This window comes from Argopecten irradians, chromosome 15 (assembly GCF_041381155.1).
Source record: "Argopecten irradians isolate NY chromosome 15, Ai_NY, whole genome shotgun sequence".
Classification (NCBI taxonomy): domain Eukaryota; kingdom Metazoa; phylum Mollusca; class Bivalvia; order Pectinida; family Pectinidae; genus Argopecten; species Argopecten irradians.
In genome coordinates, this window is record NC_091148.1 from 7,256,312 (window position 1) to 7,273,978 (window position 17,667).

The 17,667-nt window shown below is 35.3% G+C and overlaps 1 protein-coding gene across 1 annotated transcript; it reads left to right on the forward strand.

Annotated features, from left to right (window-relative positions):
- Window positions 1-1,173: 1,173 nt before the first annotated feature.
- On the forward strand, window positions 1,174-2,809 carry LOC138309158 (5-hydroxytryptamine receptor 7-like). The gene has a single exon (XM_069250314.1). The coding sequence runs from the start codon at window positions 1,174-1,176 to the stop codon at window positions 2,236-2,238; it is 1,065 nt and encodes a 354-aa protein (XP_069106415.1). The 3' UTR covers window positions 2,239-2,809.
- The last annotated feature ends 14,858 nt before the right edge of the window (window positions 2,810-17,667 follow it).

Here is a 17,667-nt window from a genome sequence, read left to right on the forward strand (position 1 = left end):
ATCATTAAAGATGCTTCACAGCCGACAGACCATAAAAAATAATTATCATTTGGAAAATAATCAATGTGTAATCGTGTATATTTAAGTTTCATTAAAACACATTATATATATAAAATTAATTGCTTTTGTTGTCTGCGCATTCTGGAACGCATTCCATATCAGACATAATGTACACTTATCAAATTTATAAAATTGTTATACAAATGTTACTTAATTCATTAAAATGCATTCTTCGTCTCTTGTGTACCTAAAGTATCTATTTACTAAAACAAAGTTCTGTATTGTTGATCCGAAAAATGAAAAAAAAAATTATATGTATTTTAAGTCTATCGGCCATTTGAAATTCTTTTCATTTGTTTGTTGCTAATGTATAGTAAGAAAACAAGTTTTTTCTTTCAATTGAAGAAAAAATAATGCTTGATAAAAGATAAAATATGAGTAGTAGCAGAAACAAGAAAAGTAGATATCGTATATGGTGGACAATCACTTTCAGATATTTTAATTGCATTTCCAATTTCCAAATATTTTATTGACATAAAGATGTTAAAATATCAGCAGGATTAAATATCAGACATGGCCTTCTTAGTCTACTGACATTGGTGGTACATATACATTGTGATGATAGGGGGAGGTAACTCCTTTATAACAAAGATATAATGGTTAATTTTATTTATTGTAACGCTATAAATCAGCATTAACCTTTATTTTTATGAAAAATGATAATCTATTGTGATTCTTAATATACTTGGATAGTATGTCTTGTATTGGTTCTAGTTGCCACAACAAATACAGGGTATTAAGCTGAAGTTAGTATTACATTTAATTTAACTTTTTAAAACATATGCTACTTAAATTCTTTTTAATTTTCACGATTCTTTCTACATACCTTGTAAGTATTGGTATCACTATGAATGCGTTATTTTCAATTGTACTAACATTTCCATCCAACTTTTAGCTGTCATGTATCACCTTTGTATGTCCAAACTGTCTTTGCCTATAACAGTTATCTACCCTTGTGGAGTGTGACGTCATGTGTTTGCGAGTTTCCGCTATATATCATCATACATTGTATACGCAAAAGCGTTATTGCATGCGGATAAAAATTGTTTACAATACTTGATATCTCATTCAAAACAATAAATTATATTCTATCTGCAATGTGTTTGTCAACAGATGGCGAATGCTTGCTACATTCCATCGAATGCCAGTGACTACACAGATTACGACACAGATATTGCACCGATGTGGATCCGAGTCGGAGTGGTGGTGGTTGGAGGGGCAACAGTGCTGGTTAATATCCCAGCAATCATTGCTGTAATATTTACAAAACTTCGAAATACGGAAACCCGTAATTTACATCTTCTTATCTTAGGATTGACAGATCTTCTAGTTGGATTGTCTTTGTTTCCAATCTTAATTACATTCATTAATCCAAACAGTAAAATAAGCCATACGTCTTGTTTTTTGCGGATTTACTGTTTTACATTTATCTACTTTACATCATTAGGACAGACTTGTGTAATATGCATTGATCGGGCATTCTTGCTTGCTAGGCCCTCGTGGATATACACATCAAAATACGCAAGAAGATATTTCAAGATGCTCAGCGGTATGCTTTTGTTTACATTTTTATCAACAACTTTGATCTACTTCATTCTTGGATTTCCCAAAAGTCATAAAGTTTCCTGTAAACTTGAGAGTATTTTCTGCGAGAACATGGACTATTTCAGTACCTCCGCAGGTTTTGTTGCAACATCTATCCAGTGTGTAATTGTCATATGCTGTATAATAATTATAATAGTTCTACAAAGACACAGACGCAAACTTCTTACGCAAGTCGGACATACCCTAAATACTGATACCACCTCAGAAGGAACGACCACGAATCAAGTACAGCGCCCAAAAGAAAGTAATCCTATGAGCCATGACACAGAAGGAAGCCGTGAAAGGGAACGCAAACCTACTACTCTGAGAATGAGTGCTGAATCAAAAAGCACTTTAACTATTATGTTCATCATCATTAATCTTTTCATCTTTGCAACACCATTGAATTTAGGATTTTTGATGCAAGGTTTACATCTATTGGAAACAACTAGCAGAACGACAAGACATGCGATGCTAATTTTGACGACTGTGAATTCTCTCATTAATCCCTTTATATATTGTTTCAGAACCCCTGAGATAAGAGTTACCATGCATAATGGGATTTCTAAATTGAGAGCTTTGTGTAAAAGCTAAATATAACCAAACCTTTATATTCGAAGTTGACATGACAATTAGATTCCACGTGTTATATTTAATGTACTTGAATGTAGAACGGAACGTTTTGTCGGACCAGCACTTTATTTAAAAACACAAGGCGTTGGGTGAGTTATATGTGTTCGAGTGAATGAAATTTGTGATCGCTTTGCCGAGATTCTAGTGTACATCGTAAAGTTTGAATGTTTCCACTAGATTATATATTTAATGTATTTAATGGAATGTACATCAGTTTTATTGACCCTGAAACAAATTTTAAATTTAATTTGGTAAATCCAATTGTCAGTTTTTACTAAACTTGAAGCAATTTTATACTTACTATCATCAGGTAATCATGTAGGCTCTGGTGACTCAGTTCTTCAAATTGTGAGTTGCTTTAGCGTTAGATTTATGAAAAAAAAATATATAACTTGATGTGAAATTTGTGATATCAAAACTAGCGCAGAAGAACTAATAAACAATGTTTGTTTTACTCTAACTTTATATTAAGAATTGGAAATTGTTTGATGGTGAAAACTTTATTAAAGATGCTCCACCACTGATACTGATAGTACATAAGCTATACTCATCATTTGAACAATAATTGTTTGTCTAATTAATACAATAAAGGTTATATGAAATAACTTGCTTTACTTTTGGTGGATGTGCAATAGGAAAAGGTGTCATGGTCTTTTTTTTAAAGCAATTAATATATTTAATATATAGCATTCAAACTAATTGGTGATCACAACATTTTGAGAAATTTCTAATGGCATCTATTTTAATTCTATATATCTATTTTACCACGATTTCAAGTGAATTTTTTTCTCGTTATGTTAATTCAAGTTGGCTAAATGCCGTTTGGTCTAGGAAGACAAAGCTAGCATGGTCTACATTCACATTTCATCATTTATCTTTGGCCTTGTTCTACCGAACGTTTACTCATAATTTCATATGTTTATGTTAGTTCAATCTACACAATTCCGTAATGTAATAGAAATATCAGTCCCAGAACATGCTACGTTATAATATGTGATGTTAGATATAATGTATAGATATTAGTCCTTACTCGCAAAATTTAAAACCTCGCATATTAAGAAAATGACGCATTCAAAGGCTATAATGCCGATTTCCACAAATTAACAACAGCGAAATATTTGCGAACAAGTCACGATACTTAACATCCCTCCCGAAATTTAACAATTATACATTAGTGAATTAATGCCAATATAGTCTGTCTTTGAGTATTGAGTTGTAACATCATTGGTCTGTGAACGAAACCACGTGATTTTCTCTTAAGTATGACGTTTCGCTCGTTAATTGATCACGTCAAAATCAGTGACCATAATGTCAATATTCATTAATGAACAACACCTTTTAGATGTTGAGGTTGTATGTCTGTAAGAATGGTGACATTGCTATCTGCTCTAGAAATGATCCACATCGAACAATTAGGCACTATACAAGTTAAGAATGTACTCCTCTGGGAAGTCAAAATTTTCTTGTGTTTTTTTGTTTTTTGTTCTTATAGATTTTTGGAAATAAGAGTTCATACCATAAAAGAAAACGGAAGAAAAAACATGTACGTATGTTCATTTTTGAGATATTGTCACTCAAAGATGCCTAGTTGACAAATAAGTGGATTTTATGGGAACTTTACCGTTTTGATCATATACTCAAGATATTAAAGCCATAATTTCCTAATGAGGTGTTTGATGTGTATGGATGTTTGTAGAATTTACTTCCCAGTGGTCTTCTTTAAAATTTTACCAGTTTTAATTAATAATACTTATATTTTTTCTCAGAATAACAACATATGCTACCCCTATCCCTTAATTTTGAGCTACAAAATATACCATTTTCAGCCATTTTCTGGTATTAAACTTTTGTTAATTTTTGCATATTAATAGGGAAAGGGTTGTTCTTTCTAAATCAGGCAAAAAATGAGGGTCCGTGTGCTTACTTTTTTGTCCCATTTCAATATTTGATATTTTTCAACATTTTAAAGTAAAAAATAAAAGTGCTAAAATTACCATGAAATATAAAAATAAAGTGACAAAAGTGTATCATTTCACACAATAATGCTCAATATTTTAATTACCACGAACCTAGTAAAGAATAACAGCAAAAATTAGCTCGATACAGCTAAATATGCTGGCGCAGTGATGATTTAAGTTGGCCCTTTAGGTAGGGCGTTAGCATTGTATCTGTTGTCCCTATTTCATGATCGCAAAACGCGACTAAATTTAGGATCTTATCTTTTCTTTTCTTCCTAACTGACTTTGTTTCCCAATGCCTCCCTTGGCACCGCCTCACTTTTGGCCTTGAGTTGAGCGTTCGCCCCTGTAAAAGACTCTGGGTTCTGCCCCCTGGCTGAGGCACACCAAAGTCTATAATAATGGTAGTTTCTGCTCCTGCTTAGCGCTCAGCAAACAGGGAGTGGGACGACTGGTTCGCCCGTTGTCAGTGTAATGTGACCGGGTGGGGTGTGTTGCTTGGTGTCTTCGGCGGCATGCTTCAGTGATATAGCACTACAAATAGGGCAACAGTTTCACAATACAAGAAGGCACAACACGAACATACCGCAGTCTCTCAAAATACGCGCTTCACACACGCTACCTACTGCATACATGAGAGGCTGTCCTTACATGACCCCTGGCTGTGAACAGGACGTTAAAATAATCAAACAAACAAACACGTGATCATTTAAGTAAAATGAATTTCAGTAAAAAAGGGTAAAACTTTGGCTCTACTAATAGCGAAAAAAAAACACAATTTTAAAATGACCGCCAAATGGGCGATTTCTTAAAATCCCCGTGTAAAAAAAAAATCTACTAAAAATAGAAACGTAATTTTTTGACAAAATTTGCAACTGGCAGCTTGCTACAGATGTTGATAAATTGTATTTGAAAATCTTACTTCTTTGATCTTTGTCGAAACGAGACTTCAACGGGACTGAACCCTCAGAAGAATACATCCTTTAGCATTAATCATGTCAAATGTATATATACATATTGCCAAAAGATTGTTTTGCAAACAATGTCATTTTGATTTGAGTTTGGAAAATTGAAATTAAATTACTGTCATTTTCAGCTGCATGTTATTTACACTGTTTTTAAATTAGTAAATAGTCATCATAGTCATTATTTGCCTTTTTGCATACGAGTTCTTTATATCAACGACATTTTTATGTCTACACGCGCTTAATAATTTTCTCTTTGCATCATTTAAATTGTTGGCCTTACCTTTAACAATAGGAAGTGATTTCAGATTCAAATTGAGATATCTTATCTGTATGGTGATTTTGTTTGTTTGTTTGTTTTTATCATAATGTCCTAAACAACCATGGTCATTTAAGGAATATCAGGTTTATGAGGTGGACGAAAGCCTGAGTACCAGGAGGAAAACCACCAATCTGCAGTCAGTACCTTGCAACTGCATGCCCCACATGGTATTCGAGCTCTGGGTTGTGACGCTTTAACCACCTGACCGCCGCGGCCCCTCTGTATGATGTAATATGCGGGATATTAATAATTTAATGACGTAAGCACACCTGTCAATCAGAAATGTTGATCGGTAAGCGGATTTGTTAGGCTTATGATATGAGATTAAAATTAATTTCGTTCTGGATTTAATAAATTCATTCTGTTAATGACGTATGTGTTTCTATATAATATCAAACTCTCACATCTACCTCGCCTTTGTCTGCCGGTCAGATTTGTATATAAGCGAGGGATAAACAGTTACTCAATATTTCTCAGAAGCATTGTTAGATATATATATATATATATTTGTATTTGTCAACAATATTGTGGCATGTATGAAATATAAATGGGTGTGATGATTAATTAACCCTACTTGTTCATTGCAATAATCGTCAGAGGGGGGATTAGTTTCACTAATTTCACACTTCGTATAAAATTGTTTACCGCTGGTAAATAGTTTTGTATTAGATAACAAGATTTATGCACGTATGAATCATAAATATGTATGAAATTTCACTATAGATAACACTAATTCTAGATGTTATTTATGCCAAATAACATTAGAGGGGACTAATTCTACTCTTCTTACACTTCGAATGTATGGTATTACCGCTAGCCAAAAGTAATAAATGACATTATGTTAGCACGTATGAATCATAAATAGATATGATAATTAACTAGATAACACTTGTTTTAGATATTGATAATATCAAGCATTATTCAACAGGATTAGTCTACTGATTTTCCCGACATATATCTATCGACAAGCCCATCCTCACTGGTCCGTGGTTTTTCTCTGGGTACTCCGGTTTCCTTTTCCAATTAAACCAGACACTTAAAATGACAATAGCTGTCAATAGGACGTTAAACAAAGAACATAAAAATGTGCTAGACTTAGTGTTGAATGTTATAGGACTGTTTCATATGTGGACATGAAAGATTAATACTAGGATATTTCCCTACCTTGGGGGTAGGACAGAGAAATTTGTACCCGAGGAGGAGATTCACGACTGTCTAACCCGAGATTCCCTGTCCTACTCTCTAGACAAAGAATGATCCTTTTTCTGCCTATGTAATTTTCCCAAAAATGTTAAAAACTACAAATACGCGATTCAAAAAACCCCAAGAATATAATTTTTCAGTTTTACTACCTTATATAATAGGAAGAGCACCGAATATAACGATATAACGATCGCGTATAAAGTAAAATGTACCGAATATAACGAAAGAACTATCGAAATATAAAGATAAAAGCACTTCATATAAGGACGCATCTAATAATATATATCTTGATGATATTTCGCAGGACCCATATTTGTAATACATGAATTGTAAATTAATTTGTAGTATACGTTAGAAACAATTAATCAGCTTTTCTCGATTCATTGTTGGTTTGGTATGTTCTGAAAAAACAACCATCTAATTAAAATTAGACTTGTACATGTTACATGTATATAATTATTTGTAATTCCGCTTCAGTCTGCTATTAGTCTGTATAAAGGGAGACAACTGCGCAAGAACTAATACTATAAATCATCTGCGAGAATTTTTTTTTTGAAGAGTGCCAGTTCATGACGAGTTATCTCCCTTTAACAATGGAATTGCTCATCCGTGGGCGTGAATTTCCAATTCAAATTAATCACTGGTCCCGAATATAGAAAAAATCATGCATTTTCAATTTGATTAATTTATTCTGTCCAAACACACTGTCCGTGTTTAACTGGAGGGCAATCAAACAAATACATTTAAAATGCCAGAACATAGATACATAAATGACATCATCTACATGATTATATAATCACAATACACAGCAATGCAATATATATTATATACTATATTATACAACATACACCTATATTTTTTCTACACGTTCTGTATGCAAACCCTGTATACATTCATTCATCATGTTTCACGTAAGAGAAAAATAAGATTTTTTTTTTTTTTTTTTTTTTTTGTAAACGCATGTGGATAACATTTGAACAATGATATTATATATACGTGCTTTAAGGTATTGTCGTTGGCAAAAAATGTGTTAATAACTCAAAATAATTAAATTTTATATTCCTGATATGAAATAGGTTTTCATTTGACAACACAACACCTTTATTTTCTTGTTGCTTCCATCCCAGGATGATTGTAATTATAATCGGTCGCTTTGCCTGCCATGTTTTTGGGATTGCACGTGGTTATAATGTTATACATTGTACATGTATGTGTTTCTCAAATATATATATTCTTGACCATCACGTGCGTATCCAAAATTCTGATATCATCTTTGTACGTTATTATATACTATTCCGGAATATGTGTCCGGCCATCACCGGTTATTGTTTTGTACCTGAGAGTTGAAAATAAATATTGAAGAAGAAATGTGTGTTTTTAAATCACTGTCATATAAGGAAGTCCCAACATTAAAATACGACAATCAACAATGGGTTCACTTTAGCTCGTTGGCCAGAATGATTTACGTGTGTTGATTGGTTACTTGTCGTTGAAGATGTTATGTACAAATGTATGTAAGGGGTACCAGTGGGGAAATTATTCCAAAGAAATATCATAAGATTAAGTCCGATGTTGTTGGGTTTTTTTCTTCTTATCGGGCATTATTCTCAGAAATTACACAAGGCGGCGCTTCACGTACTTGATACAATATAAGCATAAGTTGTCATGGAATATGTTTTGTTAGATGATGGTTTTTGATGAGCGATGATGAACACAGCATGTCGGCTTCCATTTTTTATTCACAACTCATTTTTCTCTCCTCCTGAGAGGAGAGTTACATAATATATTGCATAACATAATAATTAAGGTTATCTCCCTTAGACCGATATCTCAGCATCTCCAGCACACCCATATCATATACATATATATAACATGCCGCCCCCCTTAATATAAAATTGGAAATTTTATTATGGGTGTGTGGAGATGAGGATACGGTAAAATAAACATTACTAGTTTTAAATGACATCAAAAGGATATGGTAATTAATCACACATGTTATTGATCAATTTATACTTTGATGTAATTATATAATGAATTAAGGATGTATTCTTCTGAGGTTTCAGTCCCGTTGAAGTCTCGTTTCAACATAGATCAAAGAAGTTATGAGATTTTCAAATATGATTTATCAGTATCTGTACCAAGTTGCCAGACGCAAGTTTTGTCAAAAAATTACATTTCTATTTTTAGTAGATTTTTTTATACAGGGATTTTAAGAAATGGTATTTGGCGGCCATTTTGAAATTGTGTCTTTTTTCGCTTCAAGTAGAGCCACAGTTTTATCATTTTTTACTGAAATTGTTTTTACTTAAATCATCACTGCGCCAGCATTTTTAGCTCTATTTAGCTAATTTTTGCTGCAAATCGTTACTTGGTTCCTAGTAATTAAAATATTGAGCATTAATATGTGAAACGAAACACTTTTGTGACTTTATGTTTACATTTAATGCTAATTTGGGCACTTTTATTTTTTACTCTAAAATACTAAAAATAACAAAAATTCAAATGGGGCAAAAAAGTAAGCACACGGACCCCCAATTTTTCTTCCTGATTTAGAAAGAACAACCGTTTCCCTATTGATATGCAAAATAATAACAAAAGTTTAATACCAGAACTTTTTCTATAAAGTGTTAAATTTGGCAAAAATGGCTGAAAATGGTGCATTTTGTAGCTCAAAATTAAGGGGTAGGGGTAGCATATGTTATTATTCTGAGAAAAAATATTAGTCTAATTGATCAAAACTGGTATATTTTTAAAGAAGACTACTAGAAAATGAATTCTACAAACATTCATACATATCAAACACCTCATTAGGAAATTATGGCTTTAATCTCTATCTTATATGGTCAAAACGGCAAAATTCCCATAAAATCCAATATTTTGTCAACTAGGTGTCTTTGAGTGACAAAAGCTCAAAAACAAGCACACGGACATATGTTTTTTCTTCCATTTCCTTTTATGGTATGAACTCCTTTTTCCAAAAATCTATATGAGAAAAAAAGTTTAATACAAGAAAATTTTGACTTCTCAGAGGTGTACATCCTTAAGTGGATCTCATATGGACGTATCTAATATAGCAGAAAAAAAATATATGTCACACAAATGATCATGTAATAACCAAATACTCGGAGAACCCTACTCTCAGTAATTCAGGGAATGTTTGAGTATCTACATTATGTATGGTTACATATACATTGGCAAGAAAATCAACCAAATGTAGACCATTAAGATGAGACAAAATATAAATGCTATAGATTACTTATGAGAGATCTTACTATAACCATTAATTAAAAAACATCATCAAAAGTTCAATTGCATTACACATGTTTCTCAATATTCATATTTCAAAAATACTCCAAAACCTGGATCTTGTTACAAGCAATTCTATCCAAAAACACTGTAATAATCAAACATCTATAGCAAAACATACGCATGATGTAAATTAGCACATTCAAAATTTAATCAAGGAGTGGTATTAAATGGATATTCAATCAGATTCCCATTGGAATGAGACCTCAACATAAACTCTATGAAACTGTAATGTACATATAGTAAATTCAATCAAAAAGCCAAAAGACATTCAATAATATTCTGAATTCAGATCAGTAAGTAATTCTATCTAATAAAATGCAATTAGAAATCAAACTGAATAATCGATTTACCAATCAATATTGAATCCATACATCTAATTCAAACGAGAAAATACTGAGGAATGTCATATTATCAATAAAGACACAAAAATGTGTATAATGCATTATGTACAATTGCAACACAAATATCATAGTTAACACAACTACAATGGTATTCAAAGATGATGGAATAATTCAACATACATACATGACTAGAAATAAAGTCTACGAGATCATAGCGGAAGGTTTTCTCTGTACTAGTTTAAGTGCTTTAGAGTTCATTTTGCTAGGAGAAATCCAAACGGCGTTCTGAGCTGGCTCACCAACAAGATGTACAAGGTATAATAACCTATCACCATCTTTCTTTTGAGCTAAGACACGCTTTATTTTGTGAATGCCATTGTCGCTAGAGGAACCCGAGGAAAAGAGTTCATTTGGGTTAATATGGTGTTCATCACAAAAACGAGCAGGCTTACGTTTAGAGCGCACAGGTCGTGTTGAAGATCGAGAGTTTGATTTTGCATCCTGTTGAACAGAAGAATCAGCATCCACAGCAGGAGAGTCTATCTCTGTGGTAACATCAAATACTGACGATGACATAGCATCAATTTCCGTTGACAGTCTATAAGGATGATTATCCGACACCATTGTAGAGGGTTCAGAATCATTAGGTGGACTGTCTATTTCAGTTGTGAATTCATAGTTTTGATTGTCATTTTCAACATTCCTTTTCACTGAAGTGAGGGCTTGATCGATGAAAAAGTTAGATGGGTTGGGAGAACGTACATACGCCATCTTGAGTCGATCAATATGAACAGGTTTATCCATGACTTTCCCTGTCTGGCTATCTCGTAGTAGAATCATGTGAGGACTTTGTATCTCGTTAACTATATGAGGTCCACTGTATTTGGCCTGTAGCTTCTGTCCCTTGCCTGTAGGTTGTATACATAAATAGACATAGTCTCCTTCAGTGACATCCAAGGGGTGAGCATTACGATTGACTCTCTCCTTCATTTGTAGTTGGGTTTTGTGAACGGCATCCTGCATTTCTGTACGGACGAGTTGCAAACGCCGCGCATGTTGACGAAGATATGTATGACAATCCGCAGGCAATCCAGAGAAATCAGTCGCAGAAATGTTACCCAAGGGAAAGCGTGGTCTTTGTCCATACAATATTTCAAATGGGGAGTATTTCGTACTGCTATTGACAGAATTGTTCATTGCAAAGGCAATAGCTGGCAACACTTCCTCCCAGTTTTTTCCTTGAGACACAAATGGAGTCATGCGCTCTGCGAGAGTTCGATGGAGACGTTCCACTGATCCAAGGCAATGGTGAACAAATGCAGGTGTGAATTGTTGTGAAACAGAAAGCAATCGGCACACCTCTTTAGTACATCTTGACATGAATTCAGTGCCCTGATCACTCAACAACGAGTCACAAACACCAAACTGAGTAAACAGTTGAAATAAGCACTGCGAGACAGTTAATACATCCTTACTTGGAATAGGTAGTACAAATAAGTATCTGGTGAATAAGTCAACCGCTGTGAACAAGTATGTGTTGCCCTTTGCTGATGTAGGTAGTGGTCCATATAAATCTATTTGCCATACTTCAAATGGAGCCGAGGGGGTTTTGAAACTAGTAATTGGTGATCTCGTAGGAATCTTTGTAATTTTCCTTGTTTGGCAATGGTGACAACTCCGTACATAGTCGGAAACAACTGAAGCCATCTTTGGAAAAAAGAAGTGAGTCCGTAATAAGTCAAGAGTGTGAGCAATGCCACCGTGGCCTCCCATGGGTGAGTCATGGTGAAGTTCCAAGAATGTTCGGATCATTGCTTGAGGCAATACAAGCTGGTACTGACTTAGTAACTTCGAGCGTGCAGATTTGGCTATGCGCGAATGAAACAACAAGCCATCCACTAAAATAAAGTCACTTGCTTGAAGTAAAACCAACCTAGATTGCTTTTGAGAAGCAGGTAAAATCTGGTTTGATAAGTATGCATACAAATCTTTGTAGGACTCGTCAAGTTTTTGTAATGAAGCAACATCCTCTCGCGAGAATTTAGTGTTTCTTAATATGTCAAGTTGTGGTAGTTGGTCATTGGAAACATTGCTATCTGTATCAGTGACTCGTGTGTCTAAGAGTTCAATATCTGAATCACTTCCTTGAGAGTTTATGTCCATGGATGGTGAAGACAAGGATACCTCAGATAGCGTTTCTTGTGAATGTTCAGAAGTAGCCACAGGTAAGGGGGAAATACAAAAGTCTGATGCTATTGAGGGAGTATCACCACAAACGTGTTCAGGAGTAGAGGATACAGCTGTGTCATCACTTGTTATCACCTGTAGAACCTCTATATCATCGTCACTCAAATGGGTATTGTCAGTGTCCTCTTTAGATGATGCACTGGTAAATGCCTCACATGGCTTCAGAAGGTCACTAGGTGTTTTTATTGAAGGAGAAGCTAGTAAATTAGGCAATGTAGGAACTCGACTACGATACGTAGGCCGCAATTTACGTTTGACACGCTTGGAAGGTAACTCAGCATCATCAGTGTCACCATCATATCCATCGTCATTGTCCAGTAAGGTGACAGGTGGAAGCAATGCTACATTTTGGACTTTAACATTTACTTCATTAGAGCGTGCTTTGAGCAAGTCAACAATGTTTTGTCCAGTAGGCAAATTAATAACACAAGGCTTGTCATTCACATACGAGAAATGTGGGTCATCCTCATTGGGGCTGGTAATTGGGTCATTTTGTTCAATCTGGGACCTACTTAAGGCATCCTCAACAACCATTTCTGCAGCAGGCTTGTAAACAATGTCAAAACTGAATTGCTGCAGAATAGTTAACCATCGGTCAAATATTGCACCACTTAACTTCTTCTGAAATAGGGGTTTCAAGGCTTGATGATCGCACTCGACGATGAAATGCCGGCCGCGCAAGTAATCCGCACAGTCAAGTATACTGGTAACAACTCCCAACAGCTCCAGCTTTGTTGGTCCATATGACTGTTGTCCTTTGTTGAGAGATTTAGAACCAAAAGGTACAACTTTGTGAATGTCTGGATGTGCATGCGTTTTGTCAATCCCTTTGTTTTCAGAATCCGCAGGATGAATTTGGTATAACATATATCCTATTCCCTTCGAAGAAGTGTCAACTCCCAAATGGAATGGCAAGTCATAACGCGGAAATGTTAGTACACATGATTCTGATAATAGTGATTTCAGTTTATCAAAAGCATTTTGTTGTTCAACAGTCCAGATAAACTTTTGTGTTTTCTTCATCAACCGTAGCAATGGCTGAGCGACAGCAGCATAGTTAGGAATATATTTTCTAAACCAGTTCATAAGACCCAGAAAGCGTTTCAACTCTGTTGAACTTGTTGGTTCTGGCATATCCTGCACAGCTTTGATTCGATCTGGTGGCGGACTAATTCCATCCTTGGATATCAAATGACCAAGATACAAGCAAGATTGTTTGGCGAATGAACACTTTTTGGGACCTAGCTTGAGCCCAGCTGCGCGAAATCTGGAAAATACTTCACTTAGATCAGCAAGATGCTGTTGAAATGTTTCAGAAAAAATCAGTACATCATCTAAATAACATAATACGGTGTGAAATGTTAAGCCATGCAAAACTTTGTCCATCAATAACTGAAATGTATTTGGAGCAGTTGACAACCCCATAGGCATCCTCTGAAATTGGTAGGTTCCAAAACAAGTGTTAAAAGCTGTGAAGCGTCGCGATTCAGGAGCAATCCCCATTTGAAAGAATCCAGAAGATAAATCTATAGATGTAATATAGTTCGGTACACGCTCACTAAACGACTCAGTAAGGTCCTCCAAATTCGGTATGGTGTAATGAAATGGTTTTGTTTGTGAATTCAAATGTCTAAAGTCACAGCAAAAGCGATACTGAGCTACACTTTTCTCACGAGAATTATCCTTAAACTGATCCGGATCTTTGCAACGCTTTGACACGAGTACTATAGGGCTAGTAATGATAAGATCCTCCTTTTCCGAAACTGGAGTAATAATTCCTTGTGATAATAGCTCGTCCAACTGATGACGCAATACCTGACGTTTATCTGGGGATAATTTGTAAGGCTTCTGGTTTTTGGCCACAGGATCAGGTTTTAACAGAATGTTATGCTGGACAAGATCAGTATAACCAAGTGACGGGTTGTCAGGGGTAACAAAAATATCAGAATGTTCAGCCAAAAGTTCAATCAATCTAGATTTTTCCTGGTCTGACAAATTGTCAGAGAGATATCAAAGTATGACTGAAATTTATCTCTATCTACAGAGTTATCTACCCTTACAGTATCTATACAGTCTTTCTGTAACTTTGAGCTATTTGTTTCACATGGTGAAGTAGTAGTCACATGATTACACAAAAATACTTCAGGAGTACATTTGTCACTTTGAAATTGATTACCTTTACATTGCTCACAAACACAAGAAACTTTGTCAAAATTATTTGTATGCAGACCTTGACAACTATGGGTACCATGGCAGCATTTGGAACAATTATTTACATGACAACATTTGGCATCATTATTTACACAACATTTGGCATCATTATTTACACAACATTTGAAAGAATGAGGAAAAGTATGCATATTGTCATCAAAAACATCTTTGTCAACATTGTTAACATATTTGGCAACATTGGTATGACCTGTAGTAACATCAATTCTGTTTAAGTCAATATGGGGTATGGTATGAACACAAGTATTAAAAACATCATTGTCAGCATTGTGAACACATTTGGCAACATTGTTTTGACTAGCATTAGCAACATATCTGTTTAAGTCAACATTATGACAACATTTGGCAACATTTGGTAAAGTATGTATACTTTGGTCTGAAAAACCTTTGTCAACATCATGAATACATCTGACAACATTGGTTTGGCTAGCAGCAGCATCAACTCTGTTTAAGTCAACATCAGGACAACATTTGGCAACATTAGGTAAAGTATGTACAACATCATCAAAAACATCATTGTCAACCTTCGACTGACATTGGGCATTGGAAACACCTATACAACAATGCTTGTCAACATTTGTACAAAAAATTTCATTGGATATTGTATTTACAGATGCATTTGTCTCATTGGGATTTACTGTATGTACTACATCTTTGTTTAGATTCAGCACATGAAAATGACCAATAACTTTACCCCGATATATAGTCACAGGTTTACTGGTGGGGTTTAAAATCTGAACAGGTACCATACCCTTGTGATTGACAGTAGCAACACTTCTGGCTAATAATAATCCAGATTTGTTTAGTTTTACAGTACCTTTACAAATACCTTGTAAACCACACAATACAGAAGTTTGCACAAACATACGACATTCACTGTTAGCAGCTACAACACATCGCTTGCTAGCAACTAGATTATTTTTCTCTGAAAAATATGTAAAGTATGAAAAATCTAGTACAACTTTGTGTTCTGTCAAATATGGAATCCCTAGCAACAAAGGATGTGAGCACTGAGGAATAATGTAAACATTGACACTATGTCTTCCTTGTGGAGTTTTCATGATGACATCTGCCTGACCAATGACTTGGACGGTCTGTGAATTTGGTAACACAATATTAGGATTTGACAATGAATTAATAGATGATTTACACTTGTTAGGTACAGACTCATACATTTGGGATGACATGATATTAATCTCACTGCCAGAGTCAATAAGAGCACCTATTTCATGAACATTGTCAAATTTAACTGACATATACATAAACCTATTTTTGTTCTCCCGAGATTCCGCGTCTACAGATGTATATGACTGAGTAGTACTAAATGCCTCAAAGTCAGAGGTTGAGTCACTGTCTATTTTGGTACAATTGGAAAAGGTGGCGGCACCTCGAATACTGGATGTCCCGGAGAGTTGGGCCGCTGGATGTTGTTCCTCACCGGGGCTAGGTAGTTTAACTGACCACAAGTGATGGCTGTATGTCCATACATGCTGCAGAGCTGACACATTGTCATAGGAGAAGGAACTCCATTACCGTTCCAATTACAGTTGAACTGTTTGTGGCCCTCACCACCACACCGGAAACATACAAATTTGGTGGTGTCAGAATGTGGACTGGTGTATCGGTCTGGAGCGCGCGAGCGGTGTCTCATACTACTGGAGTCATTTACATTTCCCCTTGTTGAAGAGCGTCCCCTTGACAAAACTTCTACCAAGTCAGAAAGTTGATTGACAACAGAATTCAGTTCTGAAATATTCGATGGCTGCTGTACATGGGAAACAGTGGTGGGTTCTTTACGACAACCATATAAAGACCCCATCTGTGCTGCAGTTAATGCTGCTCGGCTGTCTTTAGGCTGACTGGCCCCTACGAAGCGCTGCAAATCTTCTGGTAAAGCAGAAATAAATTTTGACAGAATTTCTAGGTCTGACTTGCCTATGCGGTGTCCTCTTTCTACCAATCTGGCATAGAAGTCCTCTAATGATTCATGGATTGATAGTGACATGCTGATAAAGTTCTGATTTTCAAGGAGGAGCGCAGGACTACAGGCTGACAACTGTGTGTATTCAGTTTGAATGAGTTCACTTACTTCCAACCATGACTTGTCATGTAGATTTAAAGAATTGAACCAAGTTCTTGCTGGGCCTTGTAGTAGTAGGTGGAATAGTGGCACTCGTTTATCGGGTGATGATCCATCCCCATGCAAAGAATACAGTTGAGAATACGACTCAAATTCATGGAGAAACTTTAAACCATTTTCATGCGACAGTCCTGAAAATTTCTTGCATTTAGAAATATCCATTTTGAAAACAGTGGCCTCGCTAGTATTGGACGGACGAGACAAATTTTTCGAAGTCAAATTATCAAACTCATCTCTAAAATAATGTTCATTTAAAAAGGAATCAGGTAGGATATCCTCGTCATCAGAGTATAAAATTGTTGATGATAAATCAGATGTATCCACAGAAGACATGTCAAATAACAGGTGAAGAGTGTCATGAATTCAACGACAGGTGCGCGTTTGTGTAATTTCGCGCCAAAAAGCACATGGTCACATTCATCGTGATATGGCATCAGTTCAATTCACAAGGCAATCAAATGTATTTATAGGCATAGTTCATCAAAAATGTCAATAATGCAGTGAGAGGTACGTTTGCTTACACTGGAACCACGGATTCTCCACCATGTCATGGAATATGTTTTGTTAGATGATGGTTTTTGATGAGCGATGATGAACACAGCATGTCGGCTTCCATTTTTTTATTCACAACTCATTTTTCTCTCCTCCTGAGAGGAGAGTTACATAATATATTGCA

Excerpts from the sequence above, each read along its gene's own strand:
- LOC138309158 (XM_069250314.1), top strand. The coding sequence starts at position 1,174 with ATGGCGAATGCTTGCTACATTCCATCGAATGCCAGTGACTACACAGAT.